General features: G+C 37.9%; 1 protein-coding gene across 1 annotated transcript in view; it reads left to right on the top strand.

Moving 5' to 3' along the window:
• The window catches only part of LOC138028727 (importin-5-like), a 31,745-nt gene that overhangs the window by 2,492 nt on the left and 1,902 nt on the right, over positions 1-27,351 (top strand). The window contains exons 3-24 of the mRNA XM_068876330.1: positions 141-330; positions 694-796; positions 2,257-2,353; positions 5,433-5,534; positions 11,818-11,943; positions 12,116-12,191; positions 12,659-12,703; positions 16,433-16,520; positions 17,752-17,858; positions 18,029-18,243; positions 19,813-19,986; positions 20,406-20,621; positions 20,774-20,857; positions 21,271-21,403; positions 22,941-23,008; positions 24,154-24,595; positions 25,239-25,294; positions 25,655-25,684; positions 26,077-26,169; positions 26,678-26,752; positions 26,864-26,941; positions 27,196-27,262. Of these exons, the coding sequence (XP_068732431.1) occupies positions 141-330; positions 694-796; positions 2,257-2,353; positions 5,433-5,534; positions 11,818-11,943; positions 12,116-12,191; positions 12,659-12,703; positions 16,433-16,520; positions 17,752-17,858; positions 18,029-18,243; positions 19,813-19,986; positions 20,406-20,621; positions 20,774-20,857; positions 21,271-21,403; positions 22,941-23,008; positions 24,154-24,595; positions 25,239-25,294; positions 25,655-25,684; positions 26,077-26,169; positions 26,678-26,752; positions 26,864-26,941; positions 27,196-27,262 (2,665 nt within the window). The remainder of the gene's footprint in view (positions 1-140; positions 331-693; positions 797-2,256; positions 2,354-5,432; positions 5,535-11,817; positions 11,944-12,115; positions 12,192-12,658; positions 12,704-16,432; positions 16,521-17,751; positions 17,859-18,028; positions 18,244-19,812; positions 19,987-20,405; positions 20,622-20,773; positions 20,858-21,270; positions 21,404-22,940; positions 23,009-24,153; positions 24,596-25,238; positions 25,295-25,654; positions 25,685-26,076; positions 26,170-26,677; positions 26,753-26,863; positions 26,942-27,195; positions 27,263-27,351) is intronic.

Genomic DNA, 27,351 nt, shown 5'->3' with positions numbered 1-27,351 from the left:
AACAAAGGACATGAATCTAAAAAATGACTGCATGTAGTTCTGATAGAACAGTCACTCGAGTGGGGTACCAGTTGTTCACTTCTAGTTGTGAGCTCCAAAAGTAATTAAAAGTCTAAAGTTCTTGGTAATTTTGATTGAAGGTGCGACAAATGTCAGCTGTGTTGGTGCGGAGGATCTTCTCAAGTTCTGTGGACTTTTATGACAAATTATCCCCAGCTTTGCAGGAAGAGATGAAGAATGATTTACTCCAAGCAATCCATAACGAACAAGTACAAACAGTACGCAAAAAGATTTGTGATGCTGTATCTGAATTATCAAGGAGTCTTCTTGGTGAGTATTACATTTTTTTATCTATATATCAGATCCGTTGTTGTAATCTCTTAGATCATTATTTTGCAATTTGTCAAAGTGCTAGAAATATGTAGCAAGATGATGAAAATAATAACTTCTTTTAACCCTTTGACGTCCAAACCGGCCTAAACTAATGCCAGAGTAGTTTACTCTGAGTAACGCCAGACGATTTTACTCGTGAATGGGGAACCCCTGGGAGTCAATGGGTTAATCACTTACTGAAAAATTAACACTGAGATAATCTTGTGTAGCTTTTTATTACCATACACCTGTTTGGCATTGCAGTGTTAAGCAACACTATAAATATTTAATTTGCATAATTCTGTTGCATGTATCTTGCAGATGAGGATGGCTACAATCACTGGCAAGAGCTCCTGAAATTTCTTTTTGAATGCTGCAATTCACTGAAAGCAGAGCTTAAAGAAAGTGCTCTTCACATTTTTGTGTAAGTAAAGTAAGTTAGACTAGTGCAGCTGCATCCCATGCCAAGTGGTGACAGTTATGATCAGGGAGAATGTGAAATAGTGTAGCACCTCTTAGTGGTCAATAACAGCATGTATCAACTTTCGAAGTTAGTTCTCTTTGTGTGACAAATTGAATGAGCAGCACAGGTTATTGTCTTTAACCTGATGAAGTTGGATATTACTGTAAAAACTCATGTACATGAATAAGCCGCATCTTTTTGCTGAAATATTGGGCTCAAAATCGTGGGTGACCATTGCTTTCAGAGGGAGTAAACTGTCTGGTATGGAGTCACAAATACACCTGTAACACTAAAAACCTTCAGTAAATAAAGATTAAACAACTATTCTTCGACTGATCACGAGGCAAATGGCCAACTGTTTTGTTGCCCTTCATTACTTGCATGGCGTGTTTGTCTATGGGGCTGTTAAACTCTCGTTTAGTGGCACGTTTTTCTGGGATCGATGGCTTCCATAGGTCTTTGTAAACATAAATGATGTCCATGTTGTTTACTGATCGAGGGGAACAACGTGACTTGGGCCAGACTTCCTTCTGTAAATGACTGTGTGGCTACTAAGCAAACTTGTATCGTTCTCTGCAGTTTTTGCTCAAATTTCATTGTTTTTATTTCAACTTTGGGCTCTAACAATGAAGGCAACTGTTGTCAGTCCCAAGAATTAGAGAAATCAATTAAAGATAAGCTTTTAAAAGCTATTTTAAGAGTTAAGGGATCCACATTCATTTTTTATCAAAGTCGTCAGCTGGGCAAGTACGTCTTATGATATACTTGCCCAAAAAAAGTTTGGGTTGCCGGGGCAAAAATGCAGAAGTATACTGTATAGAAATGGTCGATAAAATTACTTGTAACTTGAGCATTTTCGTCTTATTTTACACTCTCATAAAAAATTAGGAAATTTGACTCTGGAGTATCATGTTACAGTATTTGCACAGTGAGAACCTGATTTACAGTGGTCCATGTCTGCTACGGCAAATTGTACTTAAATGTAGCCTACAAAGTTACGATTCAACAACCCAAAACTTTGGATGCTCCTAATTGTCGCAATAATTGTCGCTGCTAATCGCCGTCACAAAGTACCGCAACGATGCAGCTCAACGAGGTCGGACTGAAGGAGCTGTGCTGCCGGCTAGGCGCTCGGCCCCTGAACACGACCCATGTATGACCTCGGAGCACAGCACCACAGCCTGATGGAATAGACCGGGAGTCGATTTTGGGGTCGGAGGAAAACCGGAGAACCTGGAGAAAAACCCTTGGAGTTAGATTGAGATCGACTGAAACTCAGCCCACATACGACCCGAGCCAGAGTTGAACCCGGGTCACACAGGTGGGAGGCATGGTTGATGACCACTAAACCACCCTGACTCCCTAGTGTCTTCCTTTTATAAGCTAGTTTAGTGACACATGACATTACATCATTGTTGTAGATCCTTTCCTGGAATCTTTGGAACACAACAGGAACATTACATGCAAGTGATAAAACAGATGTTATGGCAATGCCTACAGGATCAGGCCAGTCAACAGGTTTGTTTCATTATCATGTTTTTGTACTGTGTGGTTCTTCATGTTTTTGCCTGCATCAATATTATTTTTTGCTGTTGCTTTTGAAGGAGCTTCTAGATCAAAATAATGTGACCCTCACTGAAAACCGTGAATAAGGTGAACACAATGTCATGTGCACAACACGTTAACAGCCTGTTAGCAAAGGGAACAAACATGCTACTCCATTTCTTTTGTTTTTATTTTGCAAAAAACACTAAGTGTGTTGTTAGACTAGTACTGTGCAAATGTGTTAGGACAGTGCTGTGTGTGTGCAATCACCTTATTCATTGCTTTCCCATGGAGGGACACAAATCTTCTAACCTTTCTTCCCCATTTGACTTCTGCTGAAATGAGCCATACATTCCTTCCCCTTTGTTAGTAAATGGTCATCTGGAGATCACATGCTGGTTGCATGGGAACCAATATTACCATTGTGTGGATGTGACCCTGGGGAAATTATCTTCTCGCTTTACATGCAAAGTTTGAACTTTTGCTTTAACAACTGAGTCCTAATAGACCTTTTTCGTTTGTACATTATGTTTTCCCAATACAGGTCATGTGATAATACTCAGGAGGAATGGTCCTTTGTTTTGTTCATTTTTAATGAACAAAACAAAGGACCAAACCTCCTGAGTATTATCACATGACCTGTATTGGGAAAACATAATGTACAAGCGAAAAAGGTCTATTCCTAAACTGTGGACGCTGTCTCTAACCTTACATGAAAGCTAATCATTCAAATTAACAGCTCAGTAACCCAAATCACTAAGTTGAGCATTTGACCCTCACCCCTGAAATTTGTTGGTCTTTGATAGCACCAGAGACAACAATCCACCATCTAGTTTATTTTATATATGCTTCGTGAAAAGTTCTACTTAACCCATTGACTCCCAGGGGTTCCCCATTGACGAATAAAATCGTCTGGCGTTAGACAGAGTAAAATACTAAGTCTGACCGGTTTCGGCCGGTTTGGACGTCAAAATGTTAAGGTCTTGGTAAAGGAAAATGAGGTGTCTGTGGAAAAAAAATATATTGCGCTGCTATTTTTTGTATAGGGTCAAACTATATATCATATTAAAGCTAACAGATTGAATTATTTGAACAAAGTTTTTTTTTTTTTTTTTTGTATGCTGCAGATATGTATGTTCTGATATGTCACGAATTGAAGGAAATACCGTATTTACCCGTGTATAAGTCGATCCCATGTATAAGTCGACCCCCCATTTTTGATGACAAAAAAAGCAATTTCTTAATTTCTTTGCTAAATTTTCATGGGATTTCTAATCTTGCATTCTTCGATTTCTGGAACTGTGGATTCACAAAAAATTAAGGGCGTCAAGCGGTTAATAGTTTTGTGCTTCAGCGGCTGTTGTATGTGCCGGCATTTTGTCCTTGAATTTCGAAAAAGTTCTCAGAAAATCGAACATGTAAACCTCAAACTAACCTGTTTCGTTGTTCACGGATAAAGGGCTTTAGAGGATAAGCACAACATCACAGAAGCAGGAGTCAATCTTTGAAAATAACTTCAAAAACGATGGGAAACGTGCAAGGTTTAATTGGTGCTTGACTTATAATTTCTCACATGGCAAACGAAACAAAACTCATAAACCACACAATACAAAGTTTGCAAAAGCATTTAAATCCTCCAGGTTTGTATAAAGAATAAAAAACAATCATTACCAACCAGCATTTTCAGGCAACACGAGTGACCATCATGCTTGCACGCAAACACGAGGTATTGCGCCAGGTTACTAAGCCATTGAAGGATCGCGTTTTATTTGAAGAAACGAGAATGTTTTTTAGAGCTTTCCGCCTTTGGAAAACGAAAATTTCCAGTGTCTATCTCATATTTGTGCTTGTGAGTATCTTCAACATTTAAAGTAAAACAAATCCTTTTTCATTTCAACTGGAATTGCTTAAGTACATTCATTTTGAAGTCTTTCGTCCACTGCGTTCGTTATGCCCAAAGACCACATTATGATGTTAATTTTGAATAAATTACTTAGCTGAAACTTGGCTCGAAATCTTTGACCCATGTATAAGTCGAGGGCGATTTTTGGAGCTTCTTTTGAGGCCATAAAAGGTCGACTTATACACGGGTAAATACGGTATCACGCACCAAAGTCAGAACTCTCATCTCATACTTAATTTGGCAGAAAAAGTGCTATAAAATCAGTCTCTGAAGATGAACAAAAAAAAATTCCTCACACTAATTGGCATAGTATAATCATCAGTCTGTTAGAACTGAAAATGTGGAAGCAACATCTTAAAACCCATGTGGACAGGAGGTCCGAGAAGTTGTAATTTTGGCATCAAAATAGAGCCCCAGAAAATCTAGCTAAGAGATATTGCATGCAGTTCACAGTCTGCTGAATAACTGTGCCCCTTACAAACCAATTGAAAACCAATTATGCTGAGCCAATCAATGTTTGGGCACATGCTAAGGCAGCAAATCACGCGTGAAGGCTGTCAATTGACACCCAATCCTTTCACATGTGATTAAGATGATACATTAATCATGTTTTGTGCGCAGATTATGGCGGGAAACAAAGAAAAGTGATTTAAGTGGTTTTAAAATTAATTTTTTAGGCTTTTTTGGGGGGGAAGTATACTTCATAGCCCACTTATTCAAGATATGCAAAAACAAGAAATTTGAGTGAGACACCCAAATTTACCTTTACCGAGACCTTAATTACAGAAAGATGTCCAGCTATATTTAAATGGGTGGTGTAATAAAATAAATTAAACAGATTTGACAAAAAAATGGACTGGTTGAAAAATTTGGAACTGGTTCAAAAAATTAAACTAGGGCACAAACAGCATATACACCCAGTTTATTATAAAGCGATTATTAGTACGAAAGAATGTAGAACTAACTTGTCAAGGGAAAAGTTTTCAGGTTCTGTATAAATAAACAAGAACATGATTGATTCAAAAATTTGAAAGATTAACTTTTAATTTGTGAAACTAAGACCATGGAAACTTTATCCTCTGAAGTGTCCTGTAGCATTATAAACATTTTATTTTCAACACTCAAGTACGGTTGTACTACTTGTTGCAGGTTCGTTTTATGGCAGCCCGTGCATCAGTTGCTTTCATTACAGATCAAGTTGAGGAAGTGAAACAGAGACAATTTGTTGACCTTGTTCCAGGAATAGTTCAGGTAATCCTGTCCTGTGCGAACATCTTTCTTGCATTTTTTCTTCTGAAGAATAACTGAAGAGCAGCAGGGAAGAGGCACAACTGAGGTCTCTTCAAGACTGTCTTGACCATTAGCATGTTAAACAATTTCTTCAAGCTACAGTGGAGTCAGGAGTGGCCGGGAAATCACAAAAAAAGTTTTTTTTAAAATTTATGAAGAAAGCTGCCTGGAGATTTTAGACAGCAAGGTATTTAAAAGTCGTCCCATTAATTTCATGACATCTGTGTGCGTAAATCCCTGGGTGGCTAGACAGCGGCACTTTGACTGTCTTACCCAGGACAGTAACATGCTCCTGTGCACATTTCTGTCATCCCCGAAGCCCTCATGTGCATTCAGCAAGGTACCTGTCACATTTCAGGGGTCACCATTAAGATTTTAATTTGGTTGCCCTTGTAGCAACCAAGCTTCCAATTTTTATTAACCCTAACCCTAGCCCAAAAGAGTTAGCCAAGGCAAAAAAAATCTCAAGGCCAAACAGCCATGCTCACAAAGCAAAGTGCTGGAATTTACCACAATCAAATTACATTCTCAGAGTGCATGTGGCTTCCTAGGGAACTAAAAAATTGGTACTAACTTGAAATGCCCATCATTTCTGAAGTAAATTTACCAGTAAGCGAAAGTACTTTCAGGTTATGTATCCATCAAAAGAAATCCTTTCAACAACTGAAAGATGCATAATATATTGATTTAATTGTCAAGCATGACAAGTTTACGGAGCAGATCAAAGATGATGCCCTCTTTGAAGAGGAGGAAAAGTGGTTCGAGGAATACCAAGACGTTTATCTTCAATTAGAATTGACAGCAAAAGATTACATAAAAATGAAGAAAGTGGATGGCAAAGCTGAAATCCCACCAACAGAGCACAGTGAAAATCAGGTCAACTCCGAGGAGTCAATTGAGGACAGAAATGTCCCCGGTGCAAATGGAATTGAAAATGTAAACAAAGTAATTCAAAAAGGGATATCCAGCAGAAATTCAAATGCTGGAGGTAAGAACATAAACCCACTGACAAGCGTACAAGTAAATAGTTATAATGCCCCTTGTGGATTCAAGATGGAAAAGTCCAAGATGCCTTGTATCAGTAGTGATGTAAGAGGCTATGCCATATCTCGAGCAGATTTTAGGCATGCTATTGACACTTGGTATCGTAAAAGAGATGCAATTTCGTTGTTGCGCACAAGTTTGCAAGGGTGACCATTGGAGTCGATAAAGGGAATAGGCATGGATTATGATGCAGCCTGGGAATATTTAGACTCAGTTTACGGAGAGACCCCAGATTTTTTGGCTGACACCATCACCCAAGACATTGTGAAGTTTAGACCTCTTCGTGTTGGAGAAGATGTGTGTTTCTGCGATTTAGTTCACCTTGTTCAAAGAAGTTTTAATACACTGAAAGAGATGGTGGGGGGGGGGGGGGGGGATCACGATATGGATAATCACATGCTTGCCCAAAGAATGTGTGTGGATGACCTCAAGGTATGGGCACGTTACATGGAAAGCAATGGCAAGGAAGCTCTTCTAGCACAGTTGATAGCATGGATGACAACAGAAATGAAGTCCACGGTCAGGGCAACAGAATTCCACTAACAGTAAAAACCGTCTTAACCTTTAGGGATAAACCTGGTGAAAAACTGCAGATGAAGCGAAGGAAACCTTCCCAATAGCAACCCAAGTCATTAAAGAAAACAGCTACATGGATGACATTTGTGATTCTGTATACACTCAGAAAGAAGCACGAAAGCTTACTCAAAATATTGCATCCTTGAAAAAGGAGGATTAAAAGTAAAGGGATGGCTGACAAATAAGCCCTTCACACCCAACACAAATTGAGAAGAAGGACTGAGCAAAGTAACTCTACTTCAGGCCTACAAATGAAGTAAAAGTATTAGGCGTTGTATGGAATTCCACCAGTGATACACTCACCTTCAAGCTCCTAAATGATCAAGAGTTAAGACAGCTTTCAAAACGAAAAATCCGTAGCCAAGTTGCTTGCATGTATGATCCGATAGGCTTAGCGGCACCATTCCTTATCTGAGCCAAAATTGGATTCCAGGAACTGTGAAAAGGGGGCGTTACCTGTGACGAGGAGCTACCTCCCAATGTTTTGGAGAAGTGGAATACCCTATCCAGAGAAATGGAGAGACTGAATGGAATCAACTTTGACCGATGCCTTACACCTCCTGAAGTCACTGGAGCAGGTTCAGGCTGTACAGGGATGCAGACAGTATCATTAGAGTTTGATAAAATTCTCGTTTCCTACAGAACCAAACATCCTTGTCTACATTCGGTTTTGCGTAGTATCGTACGCCACATGCATCAGAATGGTCACACTACTGTAGCAACCACAGTAGCAAAGACCAGAACAAAGTACTGGATAGTAGAAGCACATGGCATTGCCAAGTCGGTCAAGTTAATATGCGTCTTTTGTCACGAAATGAGTGGAAAGGCTGAATCTCAAGTTATGGCCGACCTACCACCATGTCATCTAGCACCTTTCACCTCCATTATACCTCCTGTGACTACTTTCGCCCACTTCAAGTCAAGATTGGCCGCAACTAGACAGCCAAACCCTATGGCGTTCTATTCACATGTTTGAATACTCGTGCAGCTCACTTAGAGCTAGCTGTTGATTGCTCGACTATGGAATTTATTCAAGTGTTACGTCGATTCTTGGCTTTGAGAGGGGTTCCAGCCCTTATGATTATGGGTCCCAGTTTGTTGGAGCTGAGCGTCAACTGGGCAAAATGATCAGAGGCTGGGACAAGAAAAGCTGTGTGAGTTCTCATCAGAAAAGGGGATGAAGTGGCAGCTTATTACCCTGGCAGCCCCACACCACAACGGGTGTGCTGAAGCGCTAGTCAAGAGCTGCAAGATTGCTCTTAAGAAGGCAGTTGGTGATCATGTTTTGGCTTGGACAATCATTAAGTCAAGTTCCTTAAGGCCCGTTCAGACAGACCAAGAACCCTCGTGTAAGAGTCGAATTTGTCCAGAAGATTGTAGATTCATTTTGGAACCTCTGGACAAGAGATGTGTTCCTGTCACTTATTCCTCAAAAGAAATGGAATACAGAGACCCGATATGTGCGAGTTGATGGTTCATACTCCCAGTACAGTTCATGGAAAGTGGAATGTGGGTTGAGTGGTTAATATGTTCCCTGAGCATGATGGAAAAGTCCATAGTGTGGAAGTAAAGACCTGCTGTGGAGAGTATGAGAGGCTCATAACTAAGATTGCAGTAATCTATCCAGCAGAAGGATGTGAAGATGAGACCTAAGCTTAGACTGAGATGAGGACTGCTCCCTTCCCGGGGCAGAGAGTTTTTATAATTATAGTGACATTTAGTTGCATGATGAGCAATTCTAAATTTAGAATAGACCATTTTACAGTTGTAGCTAAGTTACCTGGCCTAACAATGGAAGTGAGGCTGCCAGTGACCCTGTTTTGATACAAACCTTCACACTTTTGTAATGTTTATGTAGACTAATTAGATTACAACAACACAATTTACGTGATAAAAGCAGTGGGGGCTGTATCAATACAAGGTCACCGGCAGCCTCGCAGCCATTCATCATAGGCTAGGTCGCTGCGCAAACAACTGTCAAATGGCCTATTTAAGTGTAAAGGAATGATTCATTGATTAGTTACAGTTATCAATAGGCCTTTTGATTAGTATTGTTCAGCTTAGTGTGGTTGTTTTCATAGTCGCTTTGACACACAATTTTTAAGTTGTCTGATTTTTAGTGAAATATTAGGGTTATTCAGGATAACTTTGGAATCTTCTCATGAAGTAAGTGCATTTTTGTCGCTGTTTGTGTAATTTAGTACACTTAAGTCGTTTTTATTTAGAGCAAAGAGATGATTTACCGACTGTGTGGTCTGTTCGTTAATTTAGTGATCAGCTTATTTTTCTTCTTCATTTATTGTACTGCTCTTTTATTTTGGGTAATGGCGTTAATTCCAGATCGAATAAAACCAAAATAAAATCTATACTATATGATTACTGGAATCCTTTAAGGCTGCCGCCTAAGAAAAATTTTCGGGAGCCTTTGGGCTCCCAACAGCCTACGTGTAGCCCCCACCCCAGAAGTCAAGTGGTCTCTTACATACGAAAGATGTAAACGTGCCACAGATGACTTACCCAAGAAACTTGTGTGTACCTTATGACAGTAAATGTTGTGTTTATAAATGAAGTGAAAAAAGCAATCACCTATTTTTCCAATTTAATTAAACTCTGTTTATGTTCAAGACCCAGGGCGATAGTAGTCACAATTCTTGATCCTGTCCGTCACCGATCAATATTTAATGTCGAAATATTAAAAGTAAAATTGTACTTCAGAAAATAGTTTACCACCTTGTAGTTTTTCTGTTTGTTAAGTGCATAGAGATAGGTGTTTGGGGTCAGGGAAGAACCTACAGCGATCAATGGGAGATCACATCATGCTTCACAGAAATACGTGTTTAATGACTACGTAATCCTACCTTACTTGAGTTCGGAATGTGGACATGAGAAGCAAAGAGTATTGCTTACCTGTCGCGAGAGCTCCATTGCTTTCAATGGGGAAAAAACCAAGTGAACCTTTAGTTCAGTTCAGTTCAGTTTATTTTTGCCATTTCAATTATATGTATATATATATATATAAATATCCAAGTTATGAAATTTGAAATAAATGGCGAGGAAGCTCATAAAGAAACCACTGGGCTTATAAGCTATGAGCTCCCTCAAAATGAAACAGAATAGATAGGCAATGTCGAATGCAGAAATAAAAAATAAATTATGAAAATATACAGATTACAACAGTTTGAATCATCTTGAGCATTAAGGTGGGAAAAAGGACATTCGCAAGTGCAGCGCGTTAAAATGTTTGTATGTACGATAGCGCAGACATCACCAAAGGAAGTAATATTTTCTTTCAGCATTTAATTCAAGGTTAACTGCAAATAACATTATACCATGATTTACTAGTAAGTCTCTTGAGAGCTGATGGGATGAACGTGTTTCCTTTGTCACATAACTTTCTGCAAGTTACATGTAACACTCACAAATTCAACTTCCTTTTGTGAGGGTAAAAAGGAAACGTATGGACGTAGCATTTCCATATTTGGGAATCACATTATAACCCAGTCTCCGTGCACTACCAGTGCTTGACCTTAACTTTTTTTATCGCTTGCCCTGGGAATACTTGAACCGAAAATTTACTAGTCCTGCCTGAGTAAATCTCTGGTAGTCCTTCCTGATTGCAGCATGGCAATATTATTTGCAATATCTTTTCCCCATCTTTGTAAATAACCCAAGGAAAAGTGTTTTTCCATTCAGGGTGGAAATGCCTGACTTTAATGGTTCGATCCTCTTGATCATATGAAGATTTCTTGGTAGCTTCATTGCTCTTGCTCTCTTTTGTCTCCAATGTTTTTTCTGCGTCTCCACTACCCTCTTTATGGAGTTTGTTTGGATAATCTCTGTTGTTAGAACTAAAAAAATAGGCCTCTAATCACTTCATGATAAGAACACGGGCAGTCGAGACAAAGATGGTGGGCTGGGAGTTCCTTAGTGCCCAGTCCCAACCTCAGCTTTGTTTAGTCTTCTCGCCTCAGTCCTCGCATTGGACTATCTGTTTTCGCGATCGAAACGTTGCGAGAAACGCATCGAAACAACATTTACAAGACGTGTATTTTGTTTTCACCAAATGTATTTTTTTAGACATTGCAAAAACTAATTACAAAGTAGTTACTGGTCCTGTGACTAGTGGTTCTCAGTTTCTACTAGTCCACAAGCATTTTCCAATAGTCCAGGACTAGTGGACTACCGCTAAGGTCGAGCACTGACTACCAGAAGGTAACAACGAAAGACCTTAGCAATATTTAACATGTTTACAAGTTGCTGTTCTCTCCAACCATATTGCTTTTTGCATCCTTTAATCTCCAGCTGGGGTCAAATTTACAAGAAAGTAAGGATGAATCACCTTGTGATAAGTTGGGCGCCCATTTGGGCTACTCGTTCAGAAATTTGGTCACCTGCACTCACAAATAAGGCACCCCAGGTGACCGGGCGACCATTAGGCAGCAGCGTTGTCCTTAGGTCTGTTTGGTTTTCACAGGCCAGTGAGTTTTCAGTTTCATCTGTAATTTAAGACCTGATGATTTCCCTGTTAAATAACAGCTTTTTTTATACATTATTTCGCTCATGTAAAAGTCATTTAACTGTTTACATTACAATAACAAGTAATGTTTGTCTTTTTTCATGTTAGGCTGTTAGAGAAAGTGTCCAATCAAGTGCTGATGATTCCGTGTTAAAATGTCTTATTGACTTGGCAGACACCTGCCCTAAGCTTCTCAGGGCAAACTTGGAAGGTATTCTGGACTTGATGTTAGAGGTAACTGAAAATTATTGTCTTCCAATTGCCTTAAATCTGTTTTTTGGTGGAATTATGCTTGATGGTCTCTTAAGGTCAACATACAATGTAATTTATAGCTACAGTGTGGGATTCACCTTAATTAAAGTAATAAATTTATTACTGAAAAATATTTCTGATTTTTTTCTTTTAGATTGTTCGTAACACAAATCTTGTCGAAAGCTGGAGGCACTTGTCATTGGAGTGTGTTGTAACATTGGCTGAAACAGGTTAGTAATGGTCTTTGCAGCTTGATGATGTGAGAGCATAGATTTAAATTTGGGTTGTCTCTTACAGTTTCTGCATGTGATTATATATAGTTCTTTTTCATGTTCTGAAAGTTTAGACCGGGATTAATTTCTAGGGGGTAGGTGTTGAATGGATGTTAGATTTAGATTTACATGTAGACTTTTTATTGTTGGTTTTAAGAACGAATCTATTGGTTCACTACTTTGCTCTACTTTGTTTTCAATCATGAGGTTTAATATCGTAGATCCCCTGGTTTCCCCTTGTCTCATATATTTCAATAACATTTTGATTTGGTTTCAATTCGTATGACTTAACTTTGATTTGCAGTCTTTAATTAGTGAACATGTCTTATTCAAATAATTTATTGACACTTAGTGTTTGTTGTCATGTTAATGTGATTACTTATAACTTGTTTAAGTAACTTCCTTTTTGTACATGTACTTTGCAGCTCCGGCAATGCTCAGGAAGTGCCAAAAACATATCCCTATTATCGGTAAGGTTCCAAAGGCATTAAGTCAATGTGGCTGGATATTGGCAATGTTTTCGTGATTTTTAATGGACCGAGGTAAAGTCATAGTTCATGAAAATGTTAGTTTGGCCAATATCTAGTTATCTTGACCAAATGAATTATGCTACATGGCAAAACTCAAAAAGATATTGTTGAGGGACAAAGAGTAGGCCATTCTGGAATTGCACAGGAAACCAGGGCGTGTTTCAAATTGGAACCAATCGATAAATTGACACAATGACATGAAAGATAACATTGAGATTGACAAGAGACCAAGTTACGGACTTTTAAACATAGTTAAAAATCCATACAAACGTGTCTAATTTTGAGGCTGTATCACCCTAGACCACATAAACTATTTAAAAAAAATTATCAGATTTGGGACAACTGGAAAATCGTGGCATGGATCTACTATTTGGAAATAGTTGAGGTGAAAATCACTTTGTTTTCCTATTTTTATGAATATTACAGAAATGGTAAAAAATTTTAAGAGTTTATGTGGTTTGGAGGACGTCTCAAAATTAGAGACGTTTCTGGGCAATTCCACTGTCATGGACGTAACATTCAATGCCATAAAAAATATTAAAGTGAACATTAAATGAGAAAAGAAATAGCTGTATAAGTGATATTTCATGTGAATATAGGTATATGCTCACCTATCATTTATTTAGTTTCTATTGTCAATCTGAAAAACTTTTCTAGCTTTTTCTGTTAAAAAATGTGTCACGGACGTAACATCAAATGAACCTTTGTTATCAGGTGATATTATTGATTTGATAATCCCTGTGAATTTTCACATCATTTTAAAAAAGTACCAGTTGTAGTAAATTATAAAGGGGCCAAACTCAACAACAGGATTGAAATAAATCTCTTTCCATCATTGGTCAGACAAAGGAAGTTCTATTGTCACGGACGTAACAGAATAGTGTCACGGATGCAACACTTATGAAATGTAAAAAGAAATTAATGTTTTCCTTGATTTAAACTCTTTTGAACTTATATTTTGGGCATGTTGATTATTGATCAGCTGTCTTGCTTATTTGGGCATGCTCAGGAAATAAATTAGGCATGCTCTGTGTGGAGAATTCCTGCTGACCTCAACACTTTACGTTTTCAACTGAAATCTTGCCAGACCCCTTTCTTTAAGTTATTATTTGCAAATGTAAACTGAAGTAGACAATTTTTAAGCAATATCATGCCAAAGAGAGGAGCAGAAAGAAACAGAATATACATTGTACAGCAATAAAATAAAAAGTGATCCACAGGCAGCCCAAGCTCGGTATACGATTTATAGACATTGTATGGGAAAACATACTTTGAGCTTATACATGCTAAAATAAGCTGTAAATGTAGACATAAAGTTCGCTTACCTCTACATACGGTTGTCCTCGTCTTTTCTGTGCAATCGGAGGGCAAATTTGTGTCCGTTTTAGACGGGTTTTTGGCTTTCGAATTTTTGCGATGTCGTTAGTTGTCATTTCCCCACATAAAGAGAAGAAATGCTGGTGACTCGCCGCAATCTCGTCCCACAAATTGCTAATAAACAGTCTAATTATTGCACGTGGATAGTGTTTCAAATTGGCCAATGAGAGTGCAGAATGTAATATGATCGCCATCAAGCTATAACGGCTGTAGCCACACATCTAGCTGAACGGATGGGAAGATTATAGAAAGTCAAACATTATTTGGAATTTATCGGCCAAAAATCGTTGTGTGGTCCCGGAGTAGATAGAAAATGGCAACACTTACCCTAACCTTAAAATTATCTCTAGAGAAGCACATGGGCGCAAGGACTATGTAATAGTCAGAAAAAGTCAAAAATCCAGAAAAGGCACTTAATTTGGACATTGAAAGAAACATTTGCACTCTCAAGTTGAACTCCCAGATGTTGAAATAGGGCTACCGGTAAGTAAGCAAATGTTCTTCGTCAGTCATCTACACCGAGCCAAATCTGCCTATGTCAGTATCATGACAACATTAAATTTCTTTGCGATTCATTGAACAAGAAGATCCCAAACTTCCCTCAATATTCTAGTGCATTTATTGATAATCAGGGGCCCATTTCTCGAAAGTCCCGTAAACTTTTCGGCCCGAAAAGCAATTTGAAAAACTACAATTCATTTATCCTGAAAAGCTGATCTGTTAACATGTTTTCTTTGTCAGAGAAAACAAGACTATCACAGAGTTTCATGACTTGAAATGTTTCCATTTTCAAGATACAAGGCATTTTGTGTCACCCGAAACCCGCCCGAAAAGTTCCGGGACTTTCGAGAAATGGGCCTCTGGTGTGTGATACCAAGGATGAAGTTTGTGTGTGTAGTAAATGTCGTAAATGCCCCAACTGGATTGATGCCATCAAGAAAGATGCACCACTGGATGATGATATTGAAAACAAATTGTGGTTTTGAGACGGCAATACCACATATTGATGGCTAGTTGGGAGAAAATATATTCCGTATTGGGCGGAGTCGCGGAGCTACAAGCAGTTGCAAAAAGAGTTGAGACACTCACTGTTGATAACCGTACAATGCGTGTCATTCAAGTCAGCGCATCTCCAACCCCCCTTCCCCCCCAAGCAAAGTTTTTTTCCATTTCTACTTGGCACTCAGACTAAAGGGTATGAACATTGAAAAAGGGGAGGGGGAGGAAGAAGCGTTAAGCCTTTTCTTATGAACTAGAAGAGGGGTTTTAGGAAGAGGTGCATTTTCCATTCAGTGTCTCAACCTTTTTGCAATTGCTTGTAGTTACTAGAGGCTAGTTACTTAAGGGGTTTTTGTTGAATTATCAACCTATTATTAATATTTTTTAGTACTAGAAATGTAAAGTCCGTGACAAAGTTTGCATTTCTCTGGCTCCAAACACAAGAGCTATTCCGATCTTTTCATTTAATCAAAGTATGCTTATTTACTACATGTAACACTGACTGCTGCTAAAATACTTTGATAATTATTAACATATTTGTTTAGAAAATTAAAGTAATTGCAGTAAATGTCACGGACACAACGTTACGTCCGTGATAACAAGTTGACCCACTAAGATAAAAATTATTTCAATTTTTTACTATAAATATAAGACTAGAGATTTGGTAAGGACTTTCTTGCAAATAAAAGAACAAGATTGTTAAAGATTGTTGTACTCAGAAATCATCAGTCAAACATTTCATGGTGGGTGATTGTAGTCAAAAGATAAAATCTGGCATTTGCTTTAACTGCACCCCCTTGAAACACTGACACCCTGGTTGTGCCCAAAACCTTGTTTTCAGGAAGAGCAATCTATATTCTCTGTAATCAAGACCAGATTTCCATCTGTAAACTAATTTGAAAAAGTTGGGATTTTTTCTAGTCTCATGTGGAATTGCCCTTGTATGGATTTTTAACTATGTTTTAAAGTCCATAACTTGGTCTCTGTTCGACCTAAAAGCATCAAACTTGGACAGATGGTGATGGTGTCAATTTATCGATTGGTTCAAATTTGAAACTCGGCCCAGTTCCCTGTGCAATTTTGGAATGGCCTATAAGATAAAGACTGATTGCCGAAGTACCCTGCCTGAGATATATACAGGATATACAGTAAGGTTATAATGCTTTGGTTAGTTTTGTTCACAAAGTTCTTTTTGTTTCTTAGAGAGGGTAGATGGGATGTTTAATATTTATGTTTTAGGAAATAACATTACTGAAATAAAGTAATGTTATTGTTACTTATTTTGTTTTTCAGTCCCTGAAATGTTAGCGATGATGGTAGATTTGGAAGATGATCCCGAGTGGAGTGTGTCGGATGAACTTGAAGATGAGGATGCTGAAAGGTATAAATATACAGTATCATTGAAATAATTGAAAAGAAGATAACAAAATGAATGATAATTGTTGACCTAGCTTTTCCCTTTTATTGCCTCTTTTGAGCCATTGAAATAAACATGATAATAATAATAGTAATAATATTAATAATGATTGTTATTATCAGCAGTTTATTGTGTAAAAGGTTTTTTTTTGCATATTTACATACCCCATAGGGCGTGAAGCGTAGCCTTTGGGATTTATAAGAACTCAGTATTTATATAACTATAAACTAAAAAAGAATTGTGATATTATCCGAAAAGTAACATATAATAAGCAGTTGTATACAGAAAGTCTGAATCGTTTATGTCATGATCTTGAAAAATCGTGCAATGTGGAGACTGTTTGTGAGAACAGACTTTTGCATCTTAAGGAGCACATCTTTGCTTGTTGCTCCAACCAGCTGCCTCACAGTGTCCTTATTATTATTATTATTATTATTATTATTATTATTTTAGAATCCCAACTGGCAGGTTGCAAAACAGTTGGATGTTTTCAAGTGCAGCCGTGTAGTTGAATGTGGGATCTTGTAACACAATTCAGAACTTCTTCCCAACTTAAGCAAAAAAAAAAAAAAAAAACTTTGTAGCACAAAACTTTGCGAGTGCCAGTCACCTATTGATTTCATATATGTACACAGTGGTTTCAATAAGTACTGAAAGCTGATGAAAAGAGTGGGCTACTTCACCCAGAGAAGTTGGTTACTTTTTCCCGTCAATTGAAGTATTTAACCCTTTAAGCCCCGAGGGGTTCCCCATTGACGAGTAAAATCGTCTGGCGTTAGACAGAGTAAAATCTATAAGTGCCATTTGGCACTATCAGGGCTGAAAGGGTTAAAGACAGATTCTTTCAAACCTAAGATTAACAATTAGTTCATGTAAATAATGACAACGTCAAGTCGTCTAAAGGGGATCATCAATAATTATTTTGCTTTTGAAATGTGGCATTTAAGAGAAAGGGCCTGTTAGGCCCTTTATTTTATGTTGGGTTACTCTATTCAAACCATCTGCCAACTTCAAATTTTACTGAAACCCCTGTGTACAGCATCTGCCAACTTAACCGCGTGACAGTTGCACAGAGTGGAATATTAATAGTGTATTTCCAATTTGACTGAAATAATTATTATTGCACTTAAGCTTTTTGATGTGCTTGCAAGGGTAGTTTCTTGAGTTGTTTTTTCTTGATTTCATTTCTCAACAGCAACTCAGTAGCAGGAGAAAGCTCTCTGGACAGACTTGCCTGTGGTTTGGGTGGAAAAACAGTGCTGCCACACATAATTGTCTCTGTGCCGCAAATGTTACAGAATGGTAACCTGTGTGCATTTTTTCATTATTAAATTTTTTTGAAAACCTGTCCACTGTAGTAAGTTGAGGTGGGACTTTATCGTTAATAATGGTAAACATTTATAGTGTGCAAATATCTATGTGCATATAATCATTGGATGAAATTTAGTGATTCCCAATCTGTTATGTCTTAGGTGACTGGAGATATCGTCATGCTGGACTGATGGCCATATCAGCAGTGGGTGAAGGCTGTTACAAACAAATGGAAACACTACTTGCAGACATTGTGAACACAGTCTTGCCTTTCTTGACAGATCCACACCCTCGTGTTAGATATGCAGCTTGTAATGCTGTTGGTCAGTTGTCAACTGATTTTGCCCCAGGATTCCAAAAGAAGTTTCATGCAAGAGTCAGTATTTTTTTTGTTACGCATTTAAAGAAATTAGTATTCATTTAAAACATTTTTGCCCTTAATTCTAGCCAGTGGTCAAACTATGTTGTCTGTTCCATAATTTTGTAGTGTTGGATGATTGAGATAATGAGTAAATGATAGTGAGAGTAATGATCATGAATGAATGAGCGAACAATAACATTTGTGTCAACTTCTTTCAGCTGCGCACTTCCCATCCCTTTGATTTGTTTAGTGTTTGTTTAAAAAAATTGTGTCACTGGCCAAACAACTGCATGGCTGCATACCAATACCCTTTCCATTAATGGACAGTAAATTATCAATTTCTTGGACCACTGATGTCACATCACGAGTGTAACATCGTATTGGGTTTGGGTCTTGGAATATTGATGCAGGACAGCAGATTCAAAAACAAATTTTCTGGTTCAGCAGAAAGGATCAATTATGATAACTACTTTCTGTAATGTAGTTATAATGTGACCAGACCATTTGATTGGCTGAATATTTTATGGATAACAATTATTATCGGTGAACATAAGATGACCAGATTGTCTTGCAGTATTAAATTTTGTTAAATCCTTAGCTATGGTATACAATAAACAGTTATTAGATGAGGTTTTTGTGATATCCAGAATAATCAAGGTTGAGGTAGGGATTATCATCCGAAGGCAAGGGCTGAGGCTGATAACCCTTACAGAGACCTTGATTATTCTGGATATCACCAAATCTGAATGTAATAATTGTTTTATTATACATTGAACGGAAAAAAATAGTCATGACAGTGAGTGGAACTGGTAATGACATTGAGCGGAACTGATAATTTATTTCTAAACATGTAAAAATGAACAATTCAGTGGTACATAATTCGATTGACAAAAAATTCCAAGCAATAGACAATATGTGAAAAATTAAATAAAAGCTGGTTGAGAAAGTAAATAGCAATAAATAAGTCTACATGTAACTGAAGAAAACAAATGTGGAAGTCATGTTTTTGCTCCTTCACTGACAGCAAGCAACACAAAGCGCGCAAACTTGACATGATTACCCTTAGAAATCATGCACCGTGTTTATACGTGACATGATTACCTGTGACCTTGAGTGTCCTTGAGATGATTATTGTATAATCTGCATCTACAATCGCCTCCACATTGTTGAGACACTCTTATCCTTTAGAGTCGATTTCAAGCTCGGCGGCGCAAATGGCCCCCTCCCCCGCACCCCCGGGACAATGTTGTGTTTTTCTGTTTTCTACAAGCCTTGTCGACAGCGGTACAACATTGATTAGGGTGGGGGAGGGAGGGGTATCCCGGAAACGTACTTTCTGGACAAGTTTTCTTTGCAAACAATGATTGTGTCGTTGCCAGTGTGCTCTGTTGGCAACTGTCTCAACTAATTTTGTCGCCGATTGTAGATGGCATCGCAGGCGCTGATTTTGAAAATTCACTGTACGCTTTCAGCCAATCAGAAAAGAGGAGGTGACTTCAATGTATAATAATAAATATTATACACCATATAACTGAACAAAGACCAGGATTTGCTCTTTTGATATAATAATTATTATCTCTCCAGGTTATTCCAGGCCTACTAGTTGTGTTGGAGGACACAGCAAACCCTCGTGTTCAAGCACATGCTGCTGCAGCTCTTGTTAACTTCAGTGATGACTGTCCGAAGAATATCCTATCATCTTACCTGGATAATATTCTGGCTAAGCTTCAAGCTGTTCTTTCTTCAAAGATGAGAGAGGTACAAGAGTGCAATACTGTCCAGTGCTAAGTTTCTTACTGTTTAATTGTTCCTGTATGTTAATTTTTGCCTGTCAACTATTATTCATAATTTTTGGAGCGGCTGGAATCAATGAAAAACAGGCATTAAAAAGACGTCAAGGTAGCAACTTTGTTCCCAGGGTCTCCATTGTCGTACCTGTCCAGTAAAAAAATGACTCACCAGCAAAGTATCAACATAATGTATGTGAAATTATGTATTTTCATAGCAAGGCCTTCATTAATTTATTCTGACAGTGTCATGCTGACTTTTTAACAAGGTCAAATACACTCCAAACCTGACAAACTTTAAAACTTTCTTATTTGTTGCTATTGCCAATACAAGATACCAAAACAAATACTGGTGCTTGTATTATAAAAGTGGCTTTTGCTATTTTGCAGCTTGAACGGGGTGGTAGACTTGTTCTTGAGCAAGTTGTGACTACCATTGCAACAGTTGCTGACACTGCTGAGGAGAAATTCCTTCATTTCTATGATCGCTTCATGCCTAACCTCAAGTATATCATGCAAAATGCCCTGTCATCTGATTATCGAATGCTTAGAGGAAAAACTATTGAATGCATCAGTTTGATTGGCTTGGCAGTTGGAAAGGAGAAGGTTAGTCGGAAATGTTTGTGATTTTTACAGGTACAGCTGTACATTTCACTCTTTGCATCCAGTGGTTGAGCACAGTTATTTTTTTGACTGATTGATTGCTTTGAGATATGAAGAAAGATGTGACACATGCTGTTTATTTTGTCTTTGTTTAGTTTTTGCCGGACGCTAATGAAGTAATGCAGTTATTACTCAAAACGCAAACTGAAATGGAGGACCTGGAAGCAGATGATCCTCAGGTAAATGGCATTTTATGCTGCCTATCATGCTACATTCAAGCAAAGGCTGTTGTGTTCTCCCTCTTAGTCACATATTCCCCATTCCACTGTTTTTGGTCTTTCCTTTTACTAAAAAAGCAGTTGACCTGCACTGTCCAGTTGCTATAATTTGGGCTTCTATTCTGGCCTGCACTCAGTGTTTTAAAATACACGTAATTATTGCAAAGAAAGTACAGTGCACTGCCTTTTTTGATGACATCTGCTCTTGGTACAGCATCTTAGAATAGGGAACATGCTTCTGGTTCTGGCAATAGTACTTTAGGGTTTGACACAAACAGGCTGTTGACATGACATCTGTATCATTATCACTGATACTTTGTGCACACATTTACTTCATTCATTATCATGTTTCGTGTATTGATTTATGTCATCAGATTTCTTACATGATCTCAGCTTGGGCCAGAATGTGCAAGATATTTGGAACAGAATTTACTCAGTACTTACCTCTTGTGATGCCATCTGTAATGAAAGCAGCCTCGATTAAACCTGAAGTAGCTGTCATTGATGGTTTGTTTGACTTATTTTTGTTTTGAGAGAGAATTTTAGACTCGCTGTGCTCCATTATCTCGATTATCTGCTTTTTAGCTGTTACTAGGTCACCAAGCTATTTTGTACATAATGTTGTTATGTATGTACGTGTGCTAAAGCACAGGGATGATATTCGTGACATTTCTTTGCACAAAATTAAAGTGAATCCCTGTTATTGAATAGTATCTTCATTGTATTGTAATCAAATAAAATCTCTTTGGTCGCATAATGGGTTCATACAGTGCCTCATTGTCTCTTCCTTATTTCCCCTTATGTGGCATCTTTCACAACAAAATCATATTTACCTTGCTTGCAACACATTGTGTTGATGCATTCTTGTTACTGCATCTAGGTCTAATGAGTTGCAGATTAATTAATTTGCTAATTTCGTGAGTGTCAACAACAACAAAAACACTTTATTTCACCCGCGACTGTAAAATATACAGTAAATGATAGTGGTGCTAGCTACCCAAAATAACCTGGGAGTTAAAAATGCTAGGCAGCCAGCTAAAAGAAAATTATTTTACATGTTTTGGTCATGTACACAGAAACACACAAAACTTAGACACATACACAAATAGAAAGAAACCAGGTTATCTATCAATAGGCTAATATTCTTACATTGAAAGGAAGTATTTGTATCCAGGAAAAGCTATGTACAGATACCTGGTAATCTTTAATAAACTGGTCTCATTTCCTTTTTAAACAAGGATGAGGACAATGACAATGATTTTATATCTTTAATGGACCTTGAAGTCTTATATTCAATATTCTGAAATTTGTTCTTGCTCTTAGAAAATAATACGACTGTTTTGCAGCAAGGCTTGTATTATAGTTATGGACCTGAGTTATCTTAGTGAAGAAAGAAATTACATGTAAGGGTGCGTTCGATTACCCCGGTAACCCTATTGGCGGAATAAGAATACATGGAGTGTGTTATATGTTTATTTATTACGGTATGTCTGGTGTTTTGAAGCAGTAGGGATAACAAAGAGAATTATGTTTAAAATAGCATTTTAGGAGATGTTTGACAAGTTTAATTTTAATCTCTGTAAAACCGAAGGATTTTAAACTTCTATTCCATGTATTCCTATTCCAGAAAACGGTCAATCGAACACACCCTAAGACATATACATGTAGTAATAGTTGATTGTGTTATTTATAAAGTCATCAGGTCAAAGATGTTTATAATTTTGAGAGATTTAAAGAAGGGACTAGAGTGCTCATTGAATGTAGAAAAAGTACAGATCATGGAATGTATTCATAAATGGCTGCCAAGAAATTATTCTTTTGTCTTTTTGCTAATCATCCTCACTAGCCTCGTTAGCACGAACAAAATTCAAAAGAATTTTTCCTTCAAAGTGAGGCTAGTGAGGTTAATTAGCACAAAGACAAAAGAATATATTTTAATGGCCACCATTTATGAATACAGTCTATTGCAGATACCAAATCTTAACAGGATCAAGCACTTGCTTTGCTACAGAATGTATTCATCTTTTACTGTATTTATTTACAGCCGATGACCCTAAAAGTGGTCAGTATTCTGAAGATGATGGGTGGCAATTTATTACACTTGGTGATCAGGTAACCTTTCACTGAAAGTTATTTATCTGCCAATCAAACCCCTATTCATGATTAACTTTTATGTGAATTTTCCCCTAGTTTTACATAATGTTTCTTTCATATAATTTACATGTATTTATTCTTAATTTAAGAGTTGATTAATTTGAAAATGTGTTAGGGTTAGGGTTAACTCTTTCAAGTTCAATAAGTTCTCTTAAAGTAAAAGCCAGAATTAAATGATGACATACACTACAGAGATTATTACATTAACAAATTTCATCCACCTACAAAAAGGATCTCAAAAGTTTGACAACGCTTGACGAAGTTATGATAAAGGGTAGTTGAAATCAGTCTGTGCAGCATCCTTTAGTAAATCTTGGCAGCAACAGAAGGTACTGATGCCCAGTATTGCTAGCAATGAGATCTGACAGATTTCAAAAAATGTCCTGCTCCTCAACTTTAGCATTACTTGAGTCTGGGAATACGGTAGGTTTACAGATCAGGGGCACCCAACGTCAATTTTCGGAAAACATCTGTTCGGAAGACGACTTGAGATCTAGAATTTTCGGAACATTTGTTGTAGAATTTCTTGCTTTCCTGCCTCTCCTAGGATTTTCGAACATCAGAAAAATGGTACAATTGCCCATTTTTAACGGATTGTTGCCCTAAAAAGGTCACCTAGAATTTTCGGGAGACTTTTTTCTGCCAGAAATTTTCGAAAAGGTAAGTTTGGATCCCTATAATTTTCGGATCACTAGACTTTCAGCTAGGAAGTCCGAACAGATGAAAAATTTTTAGGGGATAAAAATATGCCTATATCTACAGTTTAAATACTAAAATACGTTAAACTTTGCTATGTTTAAGTAGTTTTGAACTAGAATCTTTTTGGGTGCCCCTGACAGATCGCAGCATGGTCCCCTAGCTATTCCATAAACTTATGCAGTTACAAAAATCCTGACTGAAAAATAATACAAAGGCTAACATTACTGGATTACTGAAAAATAATACAAAGGCTAACATTACTGGTAGCTCTGTTTTGCTATACATGTGGTTGACGCGTAGACATACATGTTATGGGCACTTTGGGATGTCTTGTTTATCGAATTGAGCATCCATTTTATTACGTGCATTCTAAATGAAAGAATTTCTTTGCCTCCAAACAACAGCAAAAATTTGGTATCAAGACAGCTGGCCTGGAAGACAAGAGCACAGCTTGTCAGATGCTGGTCTGTTATGCAAGGGAACTCAAAGAGGGCTTTGCTCCATACATTGAACAAGTGGTTAAGCTGATGGTTCCTTTACTCAAATTCTACTTCCATGATCTTGTGCGGACAGCGGCTGCAGAGTCACTACCTTACCTGCTGGAGTGTGCTAAGATCAAGGGAGATGCGTATGTGAGGCAGATGTGGGCCTTCATGTGCCCTGAAGTGCTCAAAGCGATGAGCACTGAACCAGAGCCAGAAGTGCAGATTTTGATTATGAACGCACTGGCTCAGTGTATAGAGACTTTAGGACTGGGGTGCATGACCCCAGATTATTTCACAGAGCTTAGAACTGTGCTTCACGATATTATCAACATGCATAAAAACAGAGAGGTCGAGAGGCAACGTGAGTATTGAATTTTTTTTTTCATGGTTTGTTATTGTTATTTTGTACAGGTTTATTCTCTTGAAAACATTCTTTTAACATGTCCCTAACCTCAAATGTCTTTTTCTGCATGGAGATAAATCTCTTCCCCTTGAGCAAACATTTTTCCATGTTCATTTCCAAAGTTTACTTTTAATGAGCCACAAAATTTGCCAAGACCAAAAGTCCTTTGTCCCACTCTTGAGGCAGTGAGTGGCATTATATCCAGCTCTATTCTTGTGACGGAAGTAAATGCAAAAAATTTCAAAGAAAAGCGAAAAAAGAAAGAATGCAAAGCAGTTTGTGACTTCATCTCAGGGAGAGCATCATGCCTGTCACTAGCTTGGCTGTAGGAAACAGCTGCAGATTTTATCAACTTTAGGCAACCTCTGCCGCTTGTTAAAAGAGAAATTACATGAAGTGAAAGTAATATATACGTTTTATGGTGATTAAAATTGACTTTTGCAGAATAAGAAATTTTGAGGTTTGGGGCATTTCAAAACTGTAAGTGTAACTAACTACTGTAATTCAATTTGAGGAAGCTTCCATGTGGTTACTGGCTTGCTCCTTTTTTTCACGTGAGCAGATTGTGTCACTGACCATTTAATTCTAATATTTTTGTCAGAGAGAAGAAAGGAAGAAGATTATGATGAAGAAGTTGAGGAAGATTTACAAGATGAGGTACTTTGGACACAAGTGAAACCACGTTGCCTCGCAGTTATGAGCGCAAATTTCAGTTGCGTCGAGAAGCCTGAAAATTTTCAGGCTTCTCGACGCAATTGAAATTTGCGCTCATAACTGCGAGGCAACTTGGTTTCATTTGATTTCATACCCGCAGTGCAATAATATAAATTTCATATATATCTTTCACTCGTACTTTGGACACTTTTGTTGTTTATTTTTTTCGATCGTCAAATTTGCCAGCATCAACATAGAAGTGAGACTGACAAACTGGCACCGTGAAAACTCCTCTATGACTATTCATAGTGAGCCTATCATCGTAAAATACTTTTTTGAAACTTTCTTTTGTCCCCTGTTTAGCATGAGACCGATGTTCACATATTGAGCAAGGTGAGGATTATTTAAATAATAAGTTAATAATAAAAGGTTAATTTTGTTTTGTTTTGTCACCAGTGCTTGGTAGGCTAAATTGGCATAACCCTAAACATGACAGTCTGGTGCCAATGTTCTGCGTTCAAACTGCAGCTGGACCAACGTTCAGTATTTTTCAATACCTAAAGAAAGATTGCTTCTTTTATGATAATACATCTATCTTCCGATGGTTTAACCTAAGAGTTTTCTTGTTGACACTTGTTCATTAACTTTGTGCTATGCTGAACAACCCACATCCGTTAGCAAAGATGTTCCTAGTGTCGTGGTCTGGATCATGTTAAATTTGACTTGCATAGGGAACACTCTAAATTTATAGTTTTACAAAATTCTTTTGTGTTTGTGTTCTCCAGGTGTCTGATATAATGCACGCTTTGTTTGGCACACACAAGGAGGCTGCTTTGCCCTTCTTTGAACAGCTCCTTCCAGATTTCCATTCATTATTGGTAAGAAGTATTTTTCCCTCTCTTTGTTTGCATAAACTGTGCACTTCCTGAAGTACAAGAAAAATAACTTTGGATTATTTATGTTTAGTTAAAGAGGTTAAACGTTCAGACCAAAGCTGGTTCCGAAATCAGGAGGACCGCTTGAAACAGAGGTTCTTGTATTGAAGTCGGAAGGGTGCTGTAGCGCATGCGTTTGTGATCCATGAACAGCAATCGAAGGTCAGGCGTATTCCTCGAAACCTGTCCTGGCTCCACCTCGTTTCCATTGATAAAATTTCCCTTCCCGAAAAATTGTTGGGGGAATCACTGCCCAAGAAAGCAAAAGCTCCCATTTGGGTTGCTGTTGGTCACTGAAAACGCCTTCAGTTAAACTCCTTTTTGTTGTTGTACACTGCGGCATCCCTTGTAAAACTGGTTTAATCGTTATCCAGCACTTTCAGTGACATATACCACATAAAGCAGCCACAGATAAATTAGAGCGACGTAAAACGATGTTGCCTTTTTTCAGGCCCCAAGCGGTTCCGCTCAAGACAAGCAATGGTCGCTATGTGTATTTGATGATGTCATAGAACACACTGGGTCGGTGAGTATTAAGATTTATCAATTATCATAGTTATGGCTGGATGTTGGAGGGAGTGAATAAAAGGAATGAGGTTCCCTCTTTTTCACAGTTACGACTTTTCTCTTTTCAAAGGCATCATTTAAGTATCAAGAATATTTCCTTCGTCCAATGATGAACTATGTTGTGGACAGAAATGCTGATGTCAGACAGGTATGAGCGGTGGTTGCACTGGATTTTGGAAAATGCATTCCATATTTGTCATCTTCAAAATTGTAGGAGACTTGCTCCGTTTTTCAATCGTGCACAACAGGCTGAGTGGCGGTAGTATATACATATCGTTAATCCGCGGACAACGAGTTTCACAGCATGTTGCTACACACTGATCAATCCGCAAAAATCATAGAAGTTGCACCTCAAAGTTTTATAATGGTGATTACTTTATTATTTCCTGTGCTTGTTTTCAGGCGGCTTGTTATGGGTGTGGTGTGATGGCCCAGTTTGGAGGCGAGGAGTACATTAACGCTTGTGCAGGTCTGTTGTCGGTCAGCTTCTTGCGGTTGAGCACTAATTAGAGACACTCGACTGAAATCAACAATTAACGCAAATCAACTCGAATGTCG

This window comes from Montipora capricornis, chromosome 13, assembly GCF_036669925.1.
Source record: "Montipora capricornis isolate CH-2021 chromosome 13, ASM3666992v2, whole genome shotgun sequence".
Lineage (NCBI taxonomy): Eukaryota > Metazoa > Cnidaria > Anthozoa > Scleractinia > Acroporidae > Montipora > Montipora capricornis.
The sequence above is the reverse complement of the archived record's forward strand: the minus strand, read 5'-3'. Positions and strand labels throughout refer to the sequence as shown.